General features: G+C 46.7%; 1 protein-coding gene across 1 annotated transcript; it reads left to right on the plus strand.

Annotated features, from left to right (window-relative positions):
- On the plus strand, positions 6,734-7,175 carry LOC8054119. The gene is made up of 2 exons (XM_002441900.2): positions 6,734-7,031; positions 7,150-7,175. Exons 1-2 carry the CDS (start codon positions 6,734-6,736, stop codon positions 7,173-7,175), a joined length of 324 nt encoding a protein of 107 aa, XP_002441945.2.

A 16,219-nucleotide genomic window follows, 5' to 3' on the forward strand; every position in this document is an offset into this window, starting at 1 on the left:
GCAAATCCCAGCAGGCCCCTGCAACTGATGTGCTACGTACTCAGCCTTAAGCTCTTCGGTCATTCGAAGGAGACAAAACTTTTGCTCCATGGTGTTAATCCACTCATCTGCCTCGAGCGGTTCCAAGGCCTCCTTAAAGACCGGTGGTTTAGTATCCATGAAGTCCTTGAAAGAGTTGTACTGATTTACTTCACGGCTGCCCTGGTTGTCCCCACGGCGGGTGTTGTCAGCGATATTGCGCAGGGCTTCTTCCATGTTGTGCTGCATCTGCTCCATGTTGCGTTGGCTCCCCAGAAACTGTGTGAAAAACACGTCCGCAGTGTATGGAGGAGGTGGTGGTGGTGGCGGTGATGGTACTCTTTCCTCATTCCTGTGAGTCCCACCTCCGGAGGAACCTACTCCAAGACCGGGGTTACTGTTACCCCCGCCACGTGTTTGCACCATCTGCATGCGTCAATGATAAACAGTCGTTAGGAGTTGCTATCAACGGGTAGATATATGTAGAATTATGCCGTACTGAATTTACTAAGGAAAATAAATTCGCACAATAAGCAGAGGCACAACAATTCATCATCCACACACAACATCACTAACGGATTACTTAACATTTGAGCAACAAGGTTCGCATACATCCAAAATTGCTAGCATACATACACTGGACTTTCAGCGTCATCACATAAAGTTTTACACATCCAAGACCCACATATTACATGACATGCCATGCACCAACAACAGCAAAAGAAGAAAGACTAGCTCTAGAGCCCTAACATCTACTCTCTATGGTCGCTGTCCATGCCAGAGCCTTCCTCGTCCTCATTTCCACTAGCGGCTGCCTCCATCTCTGGGTCCTCATCCATCTCATCCTCAGAATCTAACTCAGCTGCTCCAGGCAGGTGGTGAGGGTGGAGCTGGTTATGCAGCTGGTGGATCTCCTCATGTAGGTTCTCATTGTACTCCTCAGCATTAGCTAGCTGCTGCTCAAGCTCTAGCTGTCGGGTCCTCAAAGCGTCCTCCTCGTGCCAGGCTTCATTCTTCTGACCAAGCACATGAACTAGCATGCGCTCGCAGTTGCTGTGAGCGGTGGTCACCCTGTCCCTCTGCTCCCTCACGGCGAGCAGATCCTGACTCAGCTCACTGTTCTTCTGGACTGCCTGGTCCCTCTCGAGAGTCACACGGGCCAACTCTACCTGCAGCCTCTCAACCTCACTGTCAAACTCACGCTGTAGCTGGCGCTTCTCATCCTGAACTATGAGAAGAGACCCAGACAGGCGTCCCAAACAATGCTCTAGACCCCCATAGGTCTTCATCAAGGCGAACATAGCACTCTTAGCTGCGCTGTCACTGTGCTGATCCTCATCCGCACTCCTCTCTAGAGCATTCACCTCAGACTGATCCCACACCAAAGTGTAGGGTTCACCCCGAGAAAACACCCCAGCGAAGGCGTGAGCCAGCTCCTGCGGAAACCTCTCCATGATATCCCTTAGGACCGCAAAAGCAGCCCTGCTGGCACCCTAGAAAGGCATGGTACCTCAGGACTCGTACACCCAGCCATCCCACGCGGGGTCACCTCCACTGGTAGGGACCACTGCCTCGATCCCCACCAGGGTCTCGTCACAAGATGCTCCTTGCTCCAATAGTAGCGAGGTTCCCTTCCTTCGGGATACCCCATCGAACTGAGCACTCTCCAAAGCAAGGTGGGAATCCCAAACTCCTTCTGGAACTTGCTCTTATGACGCGAGCTCCTAGCTGCCAACTGATGGCGAGGGGCCCGCCCACCAGTGGACTTGCGAGCGGTGAGCCTAGTGCGTGCCATCTGCTGCAAATAGAATACCTTGGGTAAGACTGAGGATTATCTTTTATTATCTTAATTAAAATTGGGACAGATTTAATTAAGGGGAGGAAGTAAGCAATGATATGGAATGAACATGATGCATGCACGAACTTACGATCTCACAAACTTAAAAAAGAAAGTTAACACTAATCGGTATATACGGTGGCACACAACGTTCTCTCATAACGTAACTAGCGTTCTAGGCGAGAACGTGGTTAGCGTACCTGCAGAAAACTCATTTCAGCCCAACCACCGTATGAACATGCAAAACAAGAATTTAAAGCTATACACCCCACATACATAGACACCCCATCCATGCATATGGTGTGTTTCTACCCACATCATCGCCCTAGTGACGGCATCGCCTCTCAGGACGAAATCTCCCAACATGCGGTACTGTTCCTAGGCACACCAAACATGTGTGCATGGCACAGCACCTAAAATCACTTCCCTAGATTGGCAGTGTATCTGATGATGCTCTCACAGCTCCCACTTACCGAGGCGTAGAGAAAAAATTGATCCATACATTACCACTCAAATGAATGGCACTCATACTATTGCACGCGTATGAGCGATGAAAATAGAAATATGATGCATAACCCCCAAGTCAGTACTTAACTAGCCACCTTAGAGTCCTTAGCTGGGCATAAAGGATATGACCATGGCACACTATGTAGTTTTTCCAAAAACTTATTTTAACACCTTGATTATCATTAATTGTATAGTTAACTTTTTTAACCAGTTTAGGTTTAGTTTAGAACGTACTTTTTTTTGTACTTATGAACAGTAACTCGCTAAACTTTGCTTCGATGCCAGCTGTAACAGAACCACCCAAATTATAAGAGATTAAGCCTAATGGTGACCATTTGCACAGTCGAACCATCGAGCTTAAGTCCATATAATCTCGGTAGTCCGTGAAATCTTGAAGGATTTCAAACTACGAATCGTACATACAGCCAAGATCGTAATAAGTTCAGCGGTCACCATTCACAATTACATCCAGTTCGCAACATTCATCACATACATCGGAGTTACTTAAAGTTATTACAAGCCAAGTTCTCAAGTAGCGGAAGCTTCATAGTTTGAAAATAACACACACACACATTTAGTCTGATACAGTGCCATAGTTCGGTCATTCCCACAAAAGCAAAGAGAAGATAGAGTGACCATCGCCCTTGGTCTAGTCATCACCCATTGCTGGGTACAAGTAGAGAATGCAATAACCATAGTACATCTGCCCATCTGTAAAACAACATGGGAATAGAACCCTGAGTACGGGAATGTACTCAGCAAGACTTACCCGTCATAAACCAAAAATAAAGACTCTTCAAGAATCATGAAGGCTGTATAGTGGGGTAGCTGAGACTTTTTACGTAAAAGCACTACTCAACTAGAAGTACATCCTAACAGTACTCCCTCTTCTTTTAATTAGCTCAGGTTAGGTATTATTACCTATCATCTAGATTTGCACCTGTACTATTTCAAACAAGTGTGGTGATATGATGGTACCTCATCATAGCATTCAGAAATCATTTATCATCATAACCCAAGTGTTCCATACTCCTTGCTACGAGGACAGGGCTCATATCAAGTGCTCACTATCCAGGAGCGATGGCGATTCGAATCGATTTCTGACCAGCTGGCGAGTTATTCCCCACACAAACCACACTCACTGATCAAGTGAGCTACAGATCACCGTATTACACTATCCAGGACCAAATCGTGGGTTCGGCAGGCACCGCCAGTACCCGAGGACCGTTTCGGCGACCGAGGTATCCAAGGTATACCAAGGTTGCGCGTCGCGCCCTCGTCGTTCTCCTCAACCATCACCAATACAGCGCATGACGGCTCGACTCCCGGCCCGGATAGTGTTCAGGCTTCGCGGTCGGAATGACTTATCCTTCCAGCTAAGTGTGGGGCATGCGTTCAACATGACAAGAGGGCCATCAACGATCGGTCCTTAATCGACACAGGCAGGGGCACTACGGTCAACTCCACCATAAGACCCTACCTGGTCTCAAGTTCATTCCCACACTTGGCTACTTTTCCTCATAGCATTAACAGCTAATCAAGAAGGTGTCCACCTATATCTCGCAGGTGACAGGAAATCACATGACTTCTACTGTACTAAGCAAGCTAAGCATAGACTCCGAGCCTATCTACATAGGACAAGGTAGATAAACAAATGGTGATATCAAGGAGTAGGTATGCATGAACGGTATCAAAAAATTCCTATCACTTAAATGCAACATAGTAGAACAAGCATGATATACTAATTAAGTTAGCGAGAATAGAGAGACTTAGAATGCTCCGGGGCTTGCCTTTCTCAAACGTGCTCGGCTTGTGGTCTGGGCACTCCTGCAGCTCTTCTCCCGGCTCTGGTCCTCCCAGAAGTTCCTGCTCCTGGGTCTCCTCCTGCTCCTCGGGTCCCACCTCGTTCTCCTGCGAGCCTGTATGATGCATGTGTGCTCATGAGTGGAGTGCGAGATGCCCGGGGTGCAATGCTTATGCAAGTGGATACCAGATGATCATGACATGGTGCATAGATGACACAGGTGGTTATTTCTATAAGGTAGTCAACATCATTCAAGAACATGTACTTAAATTAAGCATCTATTGCATTCTCTTCTATAAGTTGCTTTCATGGTTAACCAACAAGCTAACATGATGCTTCAAAGATACACCAAACACCCCTTTATTCTATTTAACTTATGCATAACAATTCATAATTTATTTTAATTATTATTGGACCTACAACAGTTGCATATATTTTTGATTATCAACAAATTCCATAAAAATTACAGTAGATCACTGGCCAAGCATCAAGCCTACCATAAATTTTTCATAATATTTGGACACTTAGTTTGGGCTACAATAATTTCCAAACTACTCAATATAATTAAGTATAAATACCCTACTGTTGACTAAGTGTCAAACAACAGATTTCATATTTTTATAAATTACTTGTTAACAAAAGAAACACCCACAAAAATTTCCATATTAATTGCATGATCCAATTATTTATTAAAAATCATAAACCGCTGCCATGCAATCATTTAAATCATCATAAATTAATTTATACAGCAACTAATATGTGACATATTTTTCCCGGAGACTAATCATCCATGCAGAGCCAATAAAACAAGTTTCATATTTTTTGAGTTATATTTTAATTACTATGCATTTTCCAATTTTCAGCAAAAACATGGATTAAATATATTTGTACAGAGAAGTGGTTCAAACATAACATGCAATCATACCAATTGGTAGATCTAGAATTATAGAACACACCAAAATTTACTTCATCATTTTTGGAGCCATATATCTCAAGATATGGATTTTATACCATTTAAATCATTTTCTGGAAAACCTTTTAAAACGAAAATCGACTCAAAATGCTAAGTGCACCCGGATTCAAACCCGTAGAGCCACTGACAGGCGGGTCCCGTAGGTCACCCGACCCCACTTGTCGGCCACCCCGAGTTCCCGCGGCCAAAGACCCGCCAGAATCTCACCGCCGGTGAGGTCTCCGGCGACACCGGCTTCACGGACGCGAGACGAATCTGGCGTGCCCTTTTTGGCGCCTGACGAGCACCGGAACTACCTCGTCGTCGAGAATGGCGGACGCGGCGGCACTGCTCGCCGTGGTCCGACCACCTCGCGGCGATAGAGCGTGCGCTAGCGATTGGAACGGGTGCGCAATGCCAAGGCGGAGCTAACGCGCCTAAAAACGCAAGCAATGGTGGAGAGGAGAGGGAGAACCGTGTGGACTGAGAGGTCGCCGGAGCTCCGACTCACTCCGGTGAGCTCTACCGGGCGCGCGAGACTCACCGAGCACGACTGAGCGCGAGCACGGGGTGCGGAAGGACGAGGCGGAGCCGTTGGCGCTCGCGGAGGAGAGGGAGGAGGCCGGAGCTGGCAGGGAGAGAAGCTCCAAGCATCGGCGGCGATGGCGCGCGGCGGAGCGGCTGCTGCTGCACGCGAGCGAGAGAGAGGGCGAGAGCGCGAGCAGAGGGGCGCGTCTGGCAGCGGGGACGGAGGCGGACGCGGCCGGGAGCTCCTGGTGGCCGACCAGGGCGCGTCCAAGCCGTCGCATGCGCGCCACGCGGCGGTCGAGCTCTGCCGGCTCGCCACGGCGGCACGGCTCGGCCGTCCGCGCGCGGACGCGGCGCGGGCGCGAGCGCGGGGAAGGGGGCGAGCGCGGGCGGGCTGAGCCGGCTTCGGCCAGTGGGCCAGAAGTGAGGCCGCGGCCTGCTAGCGCCCGCCTTTCTTTTTTTTTCATTTTTTTAAATTTGTTTTCTCAATTTCTTTTTTTTTTCTAAATTCATTTGGACTATTTTAAAACCCTTTTCACCCTTGGCTCCCAAAACAAAAGTTGTTACAAATAAAAAGTTCTACAACTTTGTTATAAGTTGAAATCCCAAATTCCAAATAGAATTTGAAATACAGCTCAAAATGAGTTATAGGTTTTTAAATAAATCTATTTTGGGAATTTTTGTATTAAATCCATTTCTCAAATTCTATAGCTCCAAAAATTTCACAAAATTATTCTTAATTCTTCTAAAACATATTTCAATCTATTTTGGTCATTTCAAGAAATTTGGAAGCAAGCATACTATTTTTATCATATTTAAGTCATGTAAATTAAGCACATGAAATCACACTTGAATTACTACTATGCTCATGTGATGTTATGCTTATGCCATGCTTGATGAGAATGTTTATGAGAGAGTTTATGAGACTAAGTGCATGCTTAACACCTAGGGTGTTACACTAGCCATCCCCACTAAAAGTTCTCACCTGTCACACCTAAACCACACATCTCGCTTTGTCGAAACATTCAATCAGGAGGTGAAGGAGAGGCCGGGCTTGCTATTAAACCATAAAACACAAGCTTTAACCATGGCAAAACTACTCTTGGGTTTGCTCCTTGTCCTTGTCATTATAGGGACAGCATCGGCCGATAACTGTGATAAAGATGCGGAAGCCATGAAGCAAGAGTGCAAGAAGTTCGAGGTGTTCCCCGCGAACCCAAAGTTGCAACCGTCGCCGGCATGCTGCGCTGTGTGGCAGAGGGCAGACATCCCATGCCTATGCAAAAGGGTCACCCCGGAAGTAGAGAAGGTGTGGTGCATGGAGAAGGTCGTGTATGTCGCCAACTACTGCAAGAAGCCTTTTACACCTGGCTACAAGTGCGGGAGTAAGTTAACACTTAGCATATATACATACTGTTATCCAAGTTGATGCGGATTATTGTTGTATGGTGTACATGACTACTCCAAGCGTGACTGATTTTGTATATTGGTTGGTTTTTGCAGGTTATACGGTTCCTAAAAGCCTCTAAATAGAGCATTTGGACATGCATGGTACTCTATACTGAAGCTTGCATTTGAGATTTGTAACATGTGAGGGAGTGAGGGACTATGTTGAGGAGAATAATGTGTATCGAGTACTTTGTATGAAAAGCGTTGGAGAATTGATAATGTTTGGCTTTTATCTTACTGCTTCCTTGGTCTTGCTTTTTTTATGGAAGAATTCTATGTGATACAACGTGGGGCTGCATTAATAATTTACACTACTGCATAAATCATGGAGGTGGGCAAAAAGGGTTAATGGAGACGGGCAATACAACAGCCTCCAATTGATGTCCTTGGTTAATCGTCGATTAACGGAGGCGGTTGCTTTGTATGTCTTCGTAAATCAAACAGAAAGAATAAAAAACAAAAACACGTGAACAGGCCCGCCGAGCCCATCCATGGACTGCCGTTGCCGCAGCCATTCACCGGAACCTAGATTGCACGCACCGTCGGGATCCGACCTCCCGCTGCCGGATCAAGATGCCCGCTGCCTGGATCCGGCCTCCTGCTGCTGGATCGAGACGCCACCGCCGTGATCCGGCCTCCCACTGCCGAATCAAGATGCCTGCTGTTGGATTTAGAGGTGGTGGGGAAGGGAGAGCAGCCCTCCGTCGGGTGGGGGAGCAACACGCCGCCGGGGCTAGCCACCACTGAGACACGTTCACACCGCCTCTGTCTGCACCACCGGGGCCACCTCTGTCCATGCTTTGAGCTTGTCCCCTTGGCCTCTAGATCATCTCCGCTCGGCATTACACTTAGAGCTCGTCCCGCAGGGGCTAGCCACGTCCACGTCGCCTGGGCCAGCCGCCCGCGTCAGCTAGGGCAAAGAGAGGGGAAGAGGGAGAGTGGTCGCTGGAGGGAGGGAGAGGGGTGTGCAGCTCAGTGGAGGGAGGGAGAGGAGCACGTGGCTCGGGAGGGAGATCACCGTGCTTCAGACACTGAGGGAGCGAGGGGAGGTGCTGAGTGAGAGAGAGATGAGTGAGGGATTGGAGATGGGCTAGGTTTTATTTGATATATATACTAGGATGTTGTTGTTGAGCCAAGATGGGTTAAGAAGGACTATGAGTTGGCTTGGGTACTCCAAAAATGGCTTGATCTTTGGAGAAGGCCCTCCACTATAAATCTATTTTAGAAGGCAGTTACTTTGTTGCCTGCCTCTATTAATCGATTTTACGATTTTACAAGGCGGACAAATGTGACTGCCTCGGTAAATAAAATTAACCACCTCCGTTAATTATAGCCTAGTATTTTAGGAGGCGGTTGAATTTTGTGCTCGTCTCCACTAATATTTGGGCACTGTCACCTAAATTTTTTTTGTATAGTAGTGTTACTACCTTCATCCCAATATTAATAAACTTATAAAGGTGTCCTAAGCCAAACTATTTTAAGTTTAACAAAATTTTGTAGAAAAACACTAATGTTTATAACACAAAGTTGGTGTCAAAGCAAACAAAATTAATTAGGATACATATTATTAGTGATTTTAACTCATAGCAAATATGATATGATGGTGTTGCAACAGAACAAAAACATAAACTCTACTGCACGTTGTGTCGTGTGGTTACCACCATGCTTGGACCTTTAGTCATTGTCGACAATCTTGTCAACCAGATTTGCGTTTGCAAGGACCTGTTGTTGGCATTGTTGAAATCCTTCTTGCAGTCCCCGCAAAAAAAGAAAAAAGAAGAAATCCTTCTTGCAGAGCTGTCGGTGTGTAGGACAATGGCCCCTCTCTTCGCGAGCGCTGCTGCGTGGCATCAATGGCTACGGGGAAGTTGATGTCGTTTGTGATTTTGGCGCCCTTGTCAAGGTACGCGTTGAGAAAGAAGAGATATATCTCTGGCAATAAGCCGAGAAAGTCTATGCGCGTAGAACCTAACAAATTACAGCATTGATCAGTGTACCCACACTAGATGCATGCATCAGGGTTGATTAAAGACTGCTCTGGATTGCTGGCACCAGAGAATTCGAAGCATTGCTGGCTCCTCCTCCGCGTGTGACACGCGTCACTAGATGTTTTACAAAAAAGCCCTCTATCTTTAGGAAATCAACCCGCCGTCCAATATATGAATGAATATATCATTTCTACACAGTTATCACATTTTGCAGAAACCCCTTCAAAGCTTTTCAAAGAGCCCCCTGCAGCAGCGTCCCTAGCCCTAGGCGCTGCGCCCTGCGCCTCCTTCCCACTCCCTCTCTTTTTCTCTCTTCCCACCGCCGCCGCACCATGTGCTTTCCAATGCTCGCCCTTCTCGCTTCCGCCACTCAGAGCGTGTGGATGTGTCCAATTACTCAGTTATGTTTGGCACACAAGCAGGGAGCCTCCGCGGCGCACACGCTTGTCTCCACCACCCCAAAGGCAGGCAGCCGGGCTCCCCGTTCGCAATGAGAAGCAGCATCTCACATTCCTCTAGGCCCCATCAACACCTCTTCCTCCAGATCTGGCGTGATGGTGATGACGACTGCTTCCACCAAATCCGATTTATGTCGTGTCCATCTTGAACTCGTTGGTTTGGTAAGTGTCATCCCTCCTACACGCAATGCATCCCTATTCAATCCATCCATCCTCTCTTTACCTCGATTCTGATCTAGGTGCTTCGAATATGGCGTGGATCTAAAGGCATGGCGTTCGGCTCCGGCGAGCTGCCTCATATGCGTCAGCGGTAGAGGAGCTCATGATGTGTTCGTGAGATTCTGTGGATCTTTGGACATTAGTACTATATAATGTCCTCTTTGTTTAGTCAAAATATTCTGGTGGACTATGAGTTTCCCTACTCTATAGCATGCATAGTAGAGAATATATCTAATACTGGCTAGGTTGTGCTTCTATATTTGTTTTGCTCCTGTTGTTCACCGGATGTATTTTTTGGCTTTAGTTTTATGGCATGTGTACAAAAGATTTGTCATATTATCTGGTTATATATGTTTATTAGTTGTAGTCTTGCCGCACTGTCCGAGTTCTATGGAAATTAAATGCCTTGCTTCTAGATTTCTAATTTATGTGAGTTGGAGAGATGTGTCAGCTAGGTTTTACCTCACCGCTCAGATGTGGTGGCTAATATTCTACTTTGACTTGCAGGAAAGGAAGATATCTTTGGTGTCAACTGCTGGGCAAAGCTTGAGATTGGCTGACTACTGTTGTCTTCTGTTTGCAGCGTCCTCCAACCATAGGTTCAGTTCCTTGTCTGCTGCAGCCCCTGCTTTAACGATGGTTGTGTGCTTCAGATGTATTATGAACCAAGCTCAGGTTTCAGGTTTTACTTTACTGAAACTTTCAGTTGCATGTACGGTGTAGCTGATTTTTTATTCACATTAAATTTTATGTGTGATCAGTTTGCTGCACTAATTATATAAACATACTCTTAGAGATAACTTGTGTTTGATTATGGAATACTAATTGATATAATTAATTTGGGAATTTCATATCAAGATTTCTCTTTGGAAGAATGAATATCAGGATTGTGGTAGCTTGATTCGTTCACTTTTCTTTGCACTGTAGCACACTTGCACATCCTCTGATTTTTCTATAGATGCTATTGATGCCATAGTTCCTACTTTAGACTGCTTCCTCACAATTCATCTATATAGCCTTCTTGATCCACCCCCAATGCTCTGCCCTTGGTTTAAGGAACTAAATGATATCATTGTGTATGTAGCATGCATCGGCGAAATTCAACTTAGATAACACGTAATGTTATTTTTTTTGGGATTAACGCATTTCATCTCTGCCAAAACATATGTTAGAAAAAAATTCCCTAAGACATTTATGTGGAAGTTTATATCATGATCTAGCTGTTTGAATTGATGTTGCTTCCTAGCTTTACTTTGATTTCAATAAAGAATAATCAACATGGTCAATTATTCTTTTGTTGGGAGAACACTACTACATAAAATATTTTGCATGACCAAGGGAGGCGGGCAGATTTTTCAAAACAGCCTCGGAGGCGGGCAGATTTTTCAACCGCGTCGGATAATGTCTCCGATTAACCGATTCTTATTAACCGAGACGGTCATAAAAAACCGCCTCGCAAAATCGATTTACCAAGGCGGTCACCTTAAGACAACCGTCTCCAAAAATAGTATATTTTAGGAGGCGGTTGTCTTATAACAACCGCCTTCGTAAATCTATTAACCGAGGCGGGCGCGCTATACGGCCCGTTTGAGAAAATAGTGGCCCAACAGGCAGCCCATCTTAGCCCAGTATCACTCATCATATATAAACGTAGAGCAAGGGTTTCTTCTCCCTCTCACTCCCTCCCTCAGACCAACGCCGGCCCCTTCCCCTCCCCTTCTCTCATTAGATCCAGCAGCGCCGGCCCCTTCCCCTCCCCTCCTCTCTAGATTCAGCGGCTCCCCCTCCCGGCCTCCCCTCCCCTCCCCTTCTTTCCTACTCTCTTTGGATTCAGCGGCGCACGAGGATGGCCATGGCCTAGGCCCACGCACGGGGGTCCTTCAAGGTGGCGCATGGGGCGGCCATGGAGCGGGGGCTCCTCCTGGCCGTGCGTGGGGCGGCCCAGCGCCTCCCGGCTGCAATGCAGGGTGGCTCGACCATCCTGGCAGCGTGGAGCAGCAGCGGTGGCGGCCATGGCTCTGCTCGATGCTCACGCGCCCAACGATTCCTCCACCTCTAGGTCACACGTCGGCGGTCTCGGGGCTCGCGTATCTGGCCTCGGTGCTCATGGATCCAGCGAGGTTGTCAGTGGCAACGAGTGACAACAACGGCCCGTGGATGGGCTTGGCAGGTGACTTGATGGGCTTGTCGGGCCTGTCTATGGGTTTTCTATTTTTTTGTTTTTTGTTTGATTAACCGAGGCGGGCACTTTAACCGCCTCGGAAAAGGTTTCATTTAGTGTGACCTTTCGTTCGAGGCGGTTGCATTGTCCGCCTCGGTTAATCATTTTTGCCTGCCTCGGTTAATTTTTTGTGTAGTAGTGAAATCTATAGTTCCTGCTCTTGGCATAATTAACCCAAGGTAATCAGCAGTCTACTACTTTCCATGCTTTGGGGCCTACATATGGGTCCATGCTAGGCTGTCAGAGTTCACACTTAGCAAGAGCCATACTAAGCCTATGAACTATCTGTATCCCTTATTATGGCCCTGGGCCCTGTTGTTGGTCCTGGTGCAACAAGTTTTGTTAGACATAGCTGTGATTGTGTGTATCTATTATTGTTTCCTATTTCTGCACCTTGGAGTGGCATTTTTTCTAACCCTCCCATTGTAGCAAAACACAGCTAATGGAGCAACACATGGACCAGGAAGCATGTTTTTTTAACGATGGTGATGGTAGTAAAACTAGAATTTTCTTTTTGCCATAGTCAGCATTGCATCAGATAACTTGGAAGCAAAACTTCATTATACCAATGCAGGTATGTGCGCTAAGTGAAATTTGATGAATTTACTATCTTGAATACTAATAAGGTGTGCAGTTTTGTAGTTTGGACTTTCGCTGTGAGAGATTAGTGAACTTGTTGCTGCATGCCAGATGTTTACAAGGTCGTTACACTGATGACAGTAGAACCTGCAACTTGTCTAGCGTGTACTTTATTTAGCTCGGATGTACAGAGAAAAGCTTTGTCCGTATAAGATTATGTAATATTACCCTCAACGATAAACAATGAACAAACAATTGTGAATGAGAATTTGTTGACAATGTCTAAAATAATGTTTTCCATTTAAACTTATTTAGAAAAATGAACCATTATGATTTATCTTGCTATCAATGCATGAAGCAATTATTTGATCAACCTGATGAAATTGAGGCTATGGAAGAGGAGTCACGCAAGGCAACCGGGTGCCAGATGTGCTAAAATTAAGGCTCTGAAGAGAAATCACGGTAGGTTCGGGCGCCAGATGTTCTAGTGCAAATTAAAGCCGTAGGGAAGAATAGCGTGTTTGCTAGCTGCTTGCCTGCTTGTGCTGCAGCTACAACATGCTAGCTAGCTAGCGGACGAGTTTTCACTGAAGATGTACACGTAAAATTGTAGATGTCGTGATGCCTGCGGCCGTCGTCCACATGTTGCATGCATGCACGGGCGAAGCCACGTTGAGGCCACTGGATGCCGAGGCACCCACTGCAAAACTGTAACTACATTAGAGTAACTCCTGTTAGAATATGTCAATTGTATCTATAGGATACTCTTCCATATATGTACGAGTTGTAATTGTAATCTGTACAAACTCTTGTATGTTCCCTATATAATGAAAGCATCGGGAGCCCCTGCTGGTTATCCCGCTACTGCATATCTTTCTATATGGTATCAGCCGCCTAAACTTTCCCAACGGAAATCTCGATCCAATCTACCTCTCTCTACTCCAATGGCGGCGCCGACCTCTTCTGCCACCGCTCCTCTCGCCTTTGGCCTTCTTCCTGTTGTTTCAGAGAAGCTTACCCGCGGCAATTATAACATGTGGCACGCCACCGTATCGTCCGCGCTCAAAGGGGCTCGCCTGGCGGGTTACATCCTCAAGACCGCGGCGCCGCCCGCAGCGTTCATCCAAGACGAGGCATCCACCGTCGACGGCAAGAAGCCGGACCCGGCGCCCAATCCGGCCTATGAGAAGTGGGTGGCTGAGGATCAAATTGTTCTCAGCTATCTCTTCTCATCTCTCTCCAAAGAGATCTTTGGCCAAGTTGCTACTGCAACAACTGCGGCAGAGTTGTGGGCCGCTATTCAAGACCTCCATGCTTCGCAATCTCGTGCGCGCGTTATTTCGACGCGGATGGCTCTCGCCACGGCAACCAAGGGGACGTCATCCGTGGCAGAATTCTTTGTCAAGATGAAGGGCCTTGCTGATGATATGGCTTCAGCGGGTCGCAGGGTGGAAGATGAAGAACTCGTGGCGTATATTCTCACAGGGCTTGGCGACGAGTTTGAGTCCGTTGTGTCTGCTGTCTCCACTCGTGTTGAGCCCATCTCGGTCAATGAGCTGTATGCGCAGCTTGTGGCCTTCGAGCAGCGTAAGGAAATCCATGGAGGCGGATTTCAATCGTCTGCAAATCTGGCCACTAAGGGTGGCCTTGGAGGGACTTCCTTCAATCAATCTCGTGGTCGCCATGATAGTGGTCGTGGTGGTTTTCATCGCGGCAGTGGTGGCCGTGGCAATGGTGGTGGCCGTGGAAACGGGTCTCAAGGAGGCAGCGGTAGTGGCCGCAATTTTCAATCTGGTGTATTCTGCCAGCTTTGTGGCAAGGAGGGACACATGGTCATACGTTGCTTCAAGCGTTTCGACACCAACTTCACTGGACCACCACAAAAGAGTGCCTCTTCTGCAAACATGGCGCCCTATGGAGCAGATACAAATTGGTACATCGACTATGGTGCCACGGATCACATAACTGGCGACTTGGAAAAATTATCCTTCCGTGACAAATATCGTGGTGGAGAACAAGTACTTACTGCAAGTGGGGCAGGTATGAAAATTAATCACATTGGTCATAGTACTTTGCAATCCCCTATTCGTGATATTCATCTAAACAATGTTCTTCATGTTCCACATGCAAATAAAAGCCTTGTTTCTGCACATCGTCTTGTTAAAGATAACAATACTTTGCTTGAACTTCATCCACAACACTTTTCTCTTAAGGAACAGGTGACGAGGAAGACACTCCTCGAAGGAACATGTGAGGATGGTCTTTATCCATTGAAGCCTCAACCACCAGATCATTCTCCACCAAATAAATGAGTTCAAGGTCTTGGTGTTTTCAAGGCGTCTACTTCCTTGTGGCATAGTCATCTAGGTCATGCGTCGTCACCTGTCGTTCATAAAGTTCTTAGTCATCATAAGCTTCTGTTTTCCAAAGAAACAAATAATGGTGTAATTTGTGATGCATGTCAGATGGGCAAGAGTCACCAATTGCTCTATCCCAAATTGAATAGTGTTTCATCTAAACCTTTTGAGCTTGTGTTTAGCGATGTGTGGGGGCCGGCCCCAACCTCTGCTGGCCGTTATTCTTACTATGTGAGCTTTATTGACGACTTTAGTAAGTTCACTTGGATCTATTTGCTTAAATATAAGTCTGAAGTTTTTCAGTGCTTTCGTGACTTCCAGAGCATGGTTGAGCACCAATTCAATCATAACATACTCGCTGTCCAATCCGATTGGGGTGGGGAGTATCAATCCCTTCATTCCTTCTTTAGTCGACTTGGTATTGCTCACATGTATCCTGTCCCCATGCACACCAACAAAATGGGTCTGCTGAACACAAGCATCGGCACATAGTTGAAGTCGGCCTATCCTTATTAGCACATGCATCCATGCCTCTTAAATATTGGGATGAAGCTTTCCTGACTGCCGTTTTTCTCATAAATCGCCTTCCTTCCAAGGTCATTGCCGATGACACGCCATATGACCGTCTTCTTAATAACCCACCAGATTACTCCTTTCTTCGGACTTTTGGGTGTGCGGTATGGCCCAACCTTCGACCATACAACACAAAGAAGCTCGCTTTTCGATCCCTCCGATGCGTGTTTATTGGGTACAGTAATCTTCACAAGGGGTTCAAGTGTTTGGATCCCAAAACTGGTCGTATTTATGTATCCCGTGACGTTGTTTTTGATGAAACTGTTTATCCCTTCTCTCAGCTTCATCCAAATGCAGGAGCTCGCCTTCGCGCGGAGCTTGATCTTCTTCCTGATGTTCTTAAAAATCCATCACATGAGTTTGGGACTGCTAATGTACTTGATCAATGCATGGTTAATTCTAACCCCACTAATGTTGTACCCAGTTCCTCCTCTGCTGTGGATGTTACAGGTTTAAATTCGATGCAAATCGGTGAAGGAACGATGTCAAATGAGCCATATTTCCTGACCGCATCCAGCTTGGGGCAAAACGACACCAATGGAGCTGAACCCAGTGTTGCTCCGTCTGATCCTCGGACTGACTTGATAGAGGGATCTGCGTCGGGATCGGAGATAGATCCTGTCTCCCTCGCGTGGACGACGCTGGCCCTGTCCTCGTCTGCCATTTCAGGGATTCCCGGATCTTCTACGCCTTCATCTACCGAGACTCCCACCTCCTCGTCGTCGCCAT

The sequence above is a fragment of the Sorghum bicolor genome, chromosome 8 (assembly GCF_000003195.3).
Source record: "Sorghum bicolor cultivar BTx623 chromosome 8, Sorghum_bicolor_NCBIv3, whole genome shotgun sequence".
NCBI lineage: Eukaryota > Viridiplantae > Streptophyta > Magnoliopsida > Poales > Poaceae > Sorghum > Sorghum bicolor.

Coding starts and splice junctions, on each gene's coding strand:
- LOC8054119 (XM_002441900.2), top strand. CDS start 6,734: ATGGCAAAACTACTCTTGGGTTTGCTCCTTGTCCTTGTCATTATAGGG. Junction 7,032..7,149: donor ACCTGGCTACAAGTGCGGGA/GTAAGTTAACAC, acceptor TGGTTTTTGCAG/GTTATACGGTTCCTAAAAGC.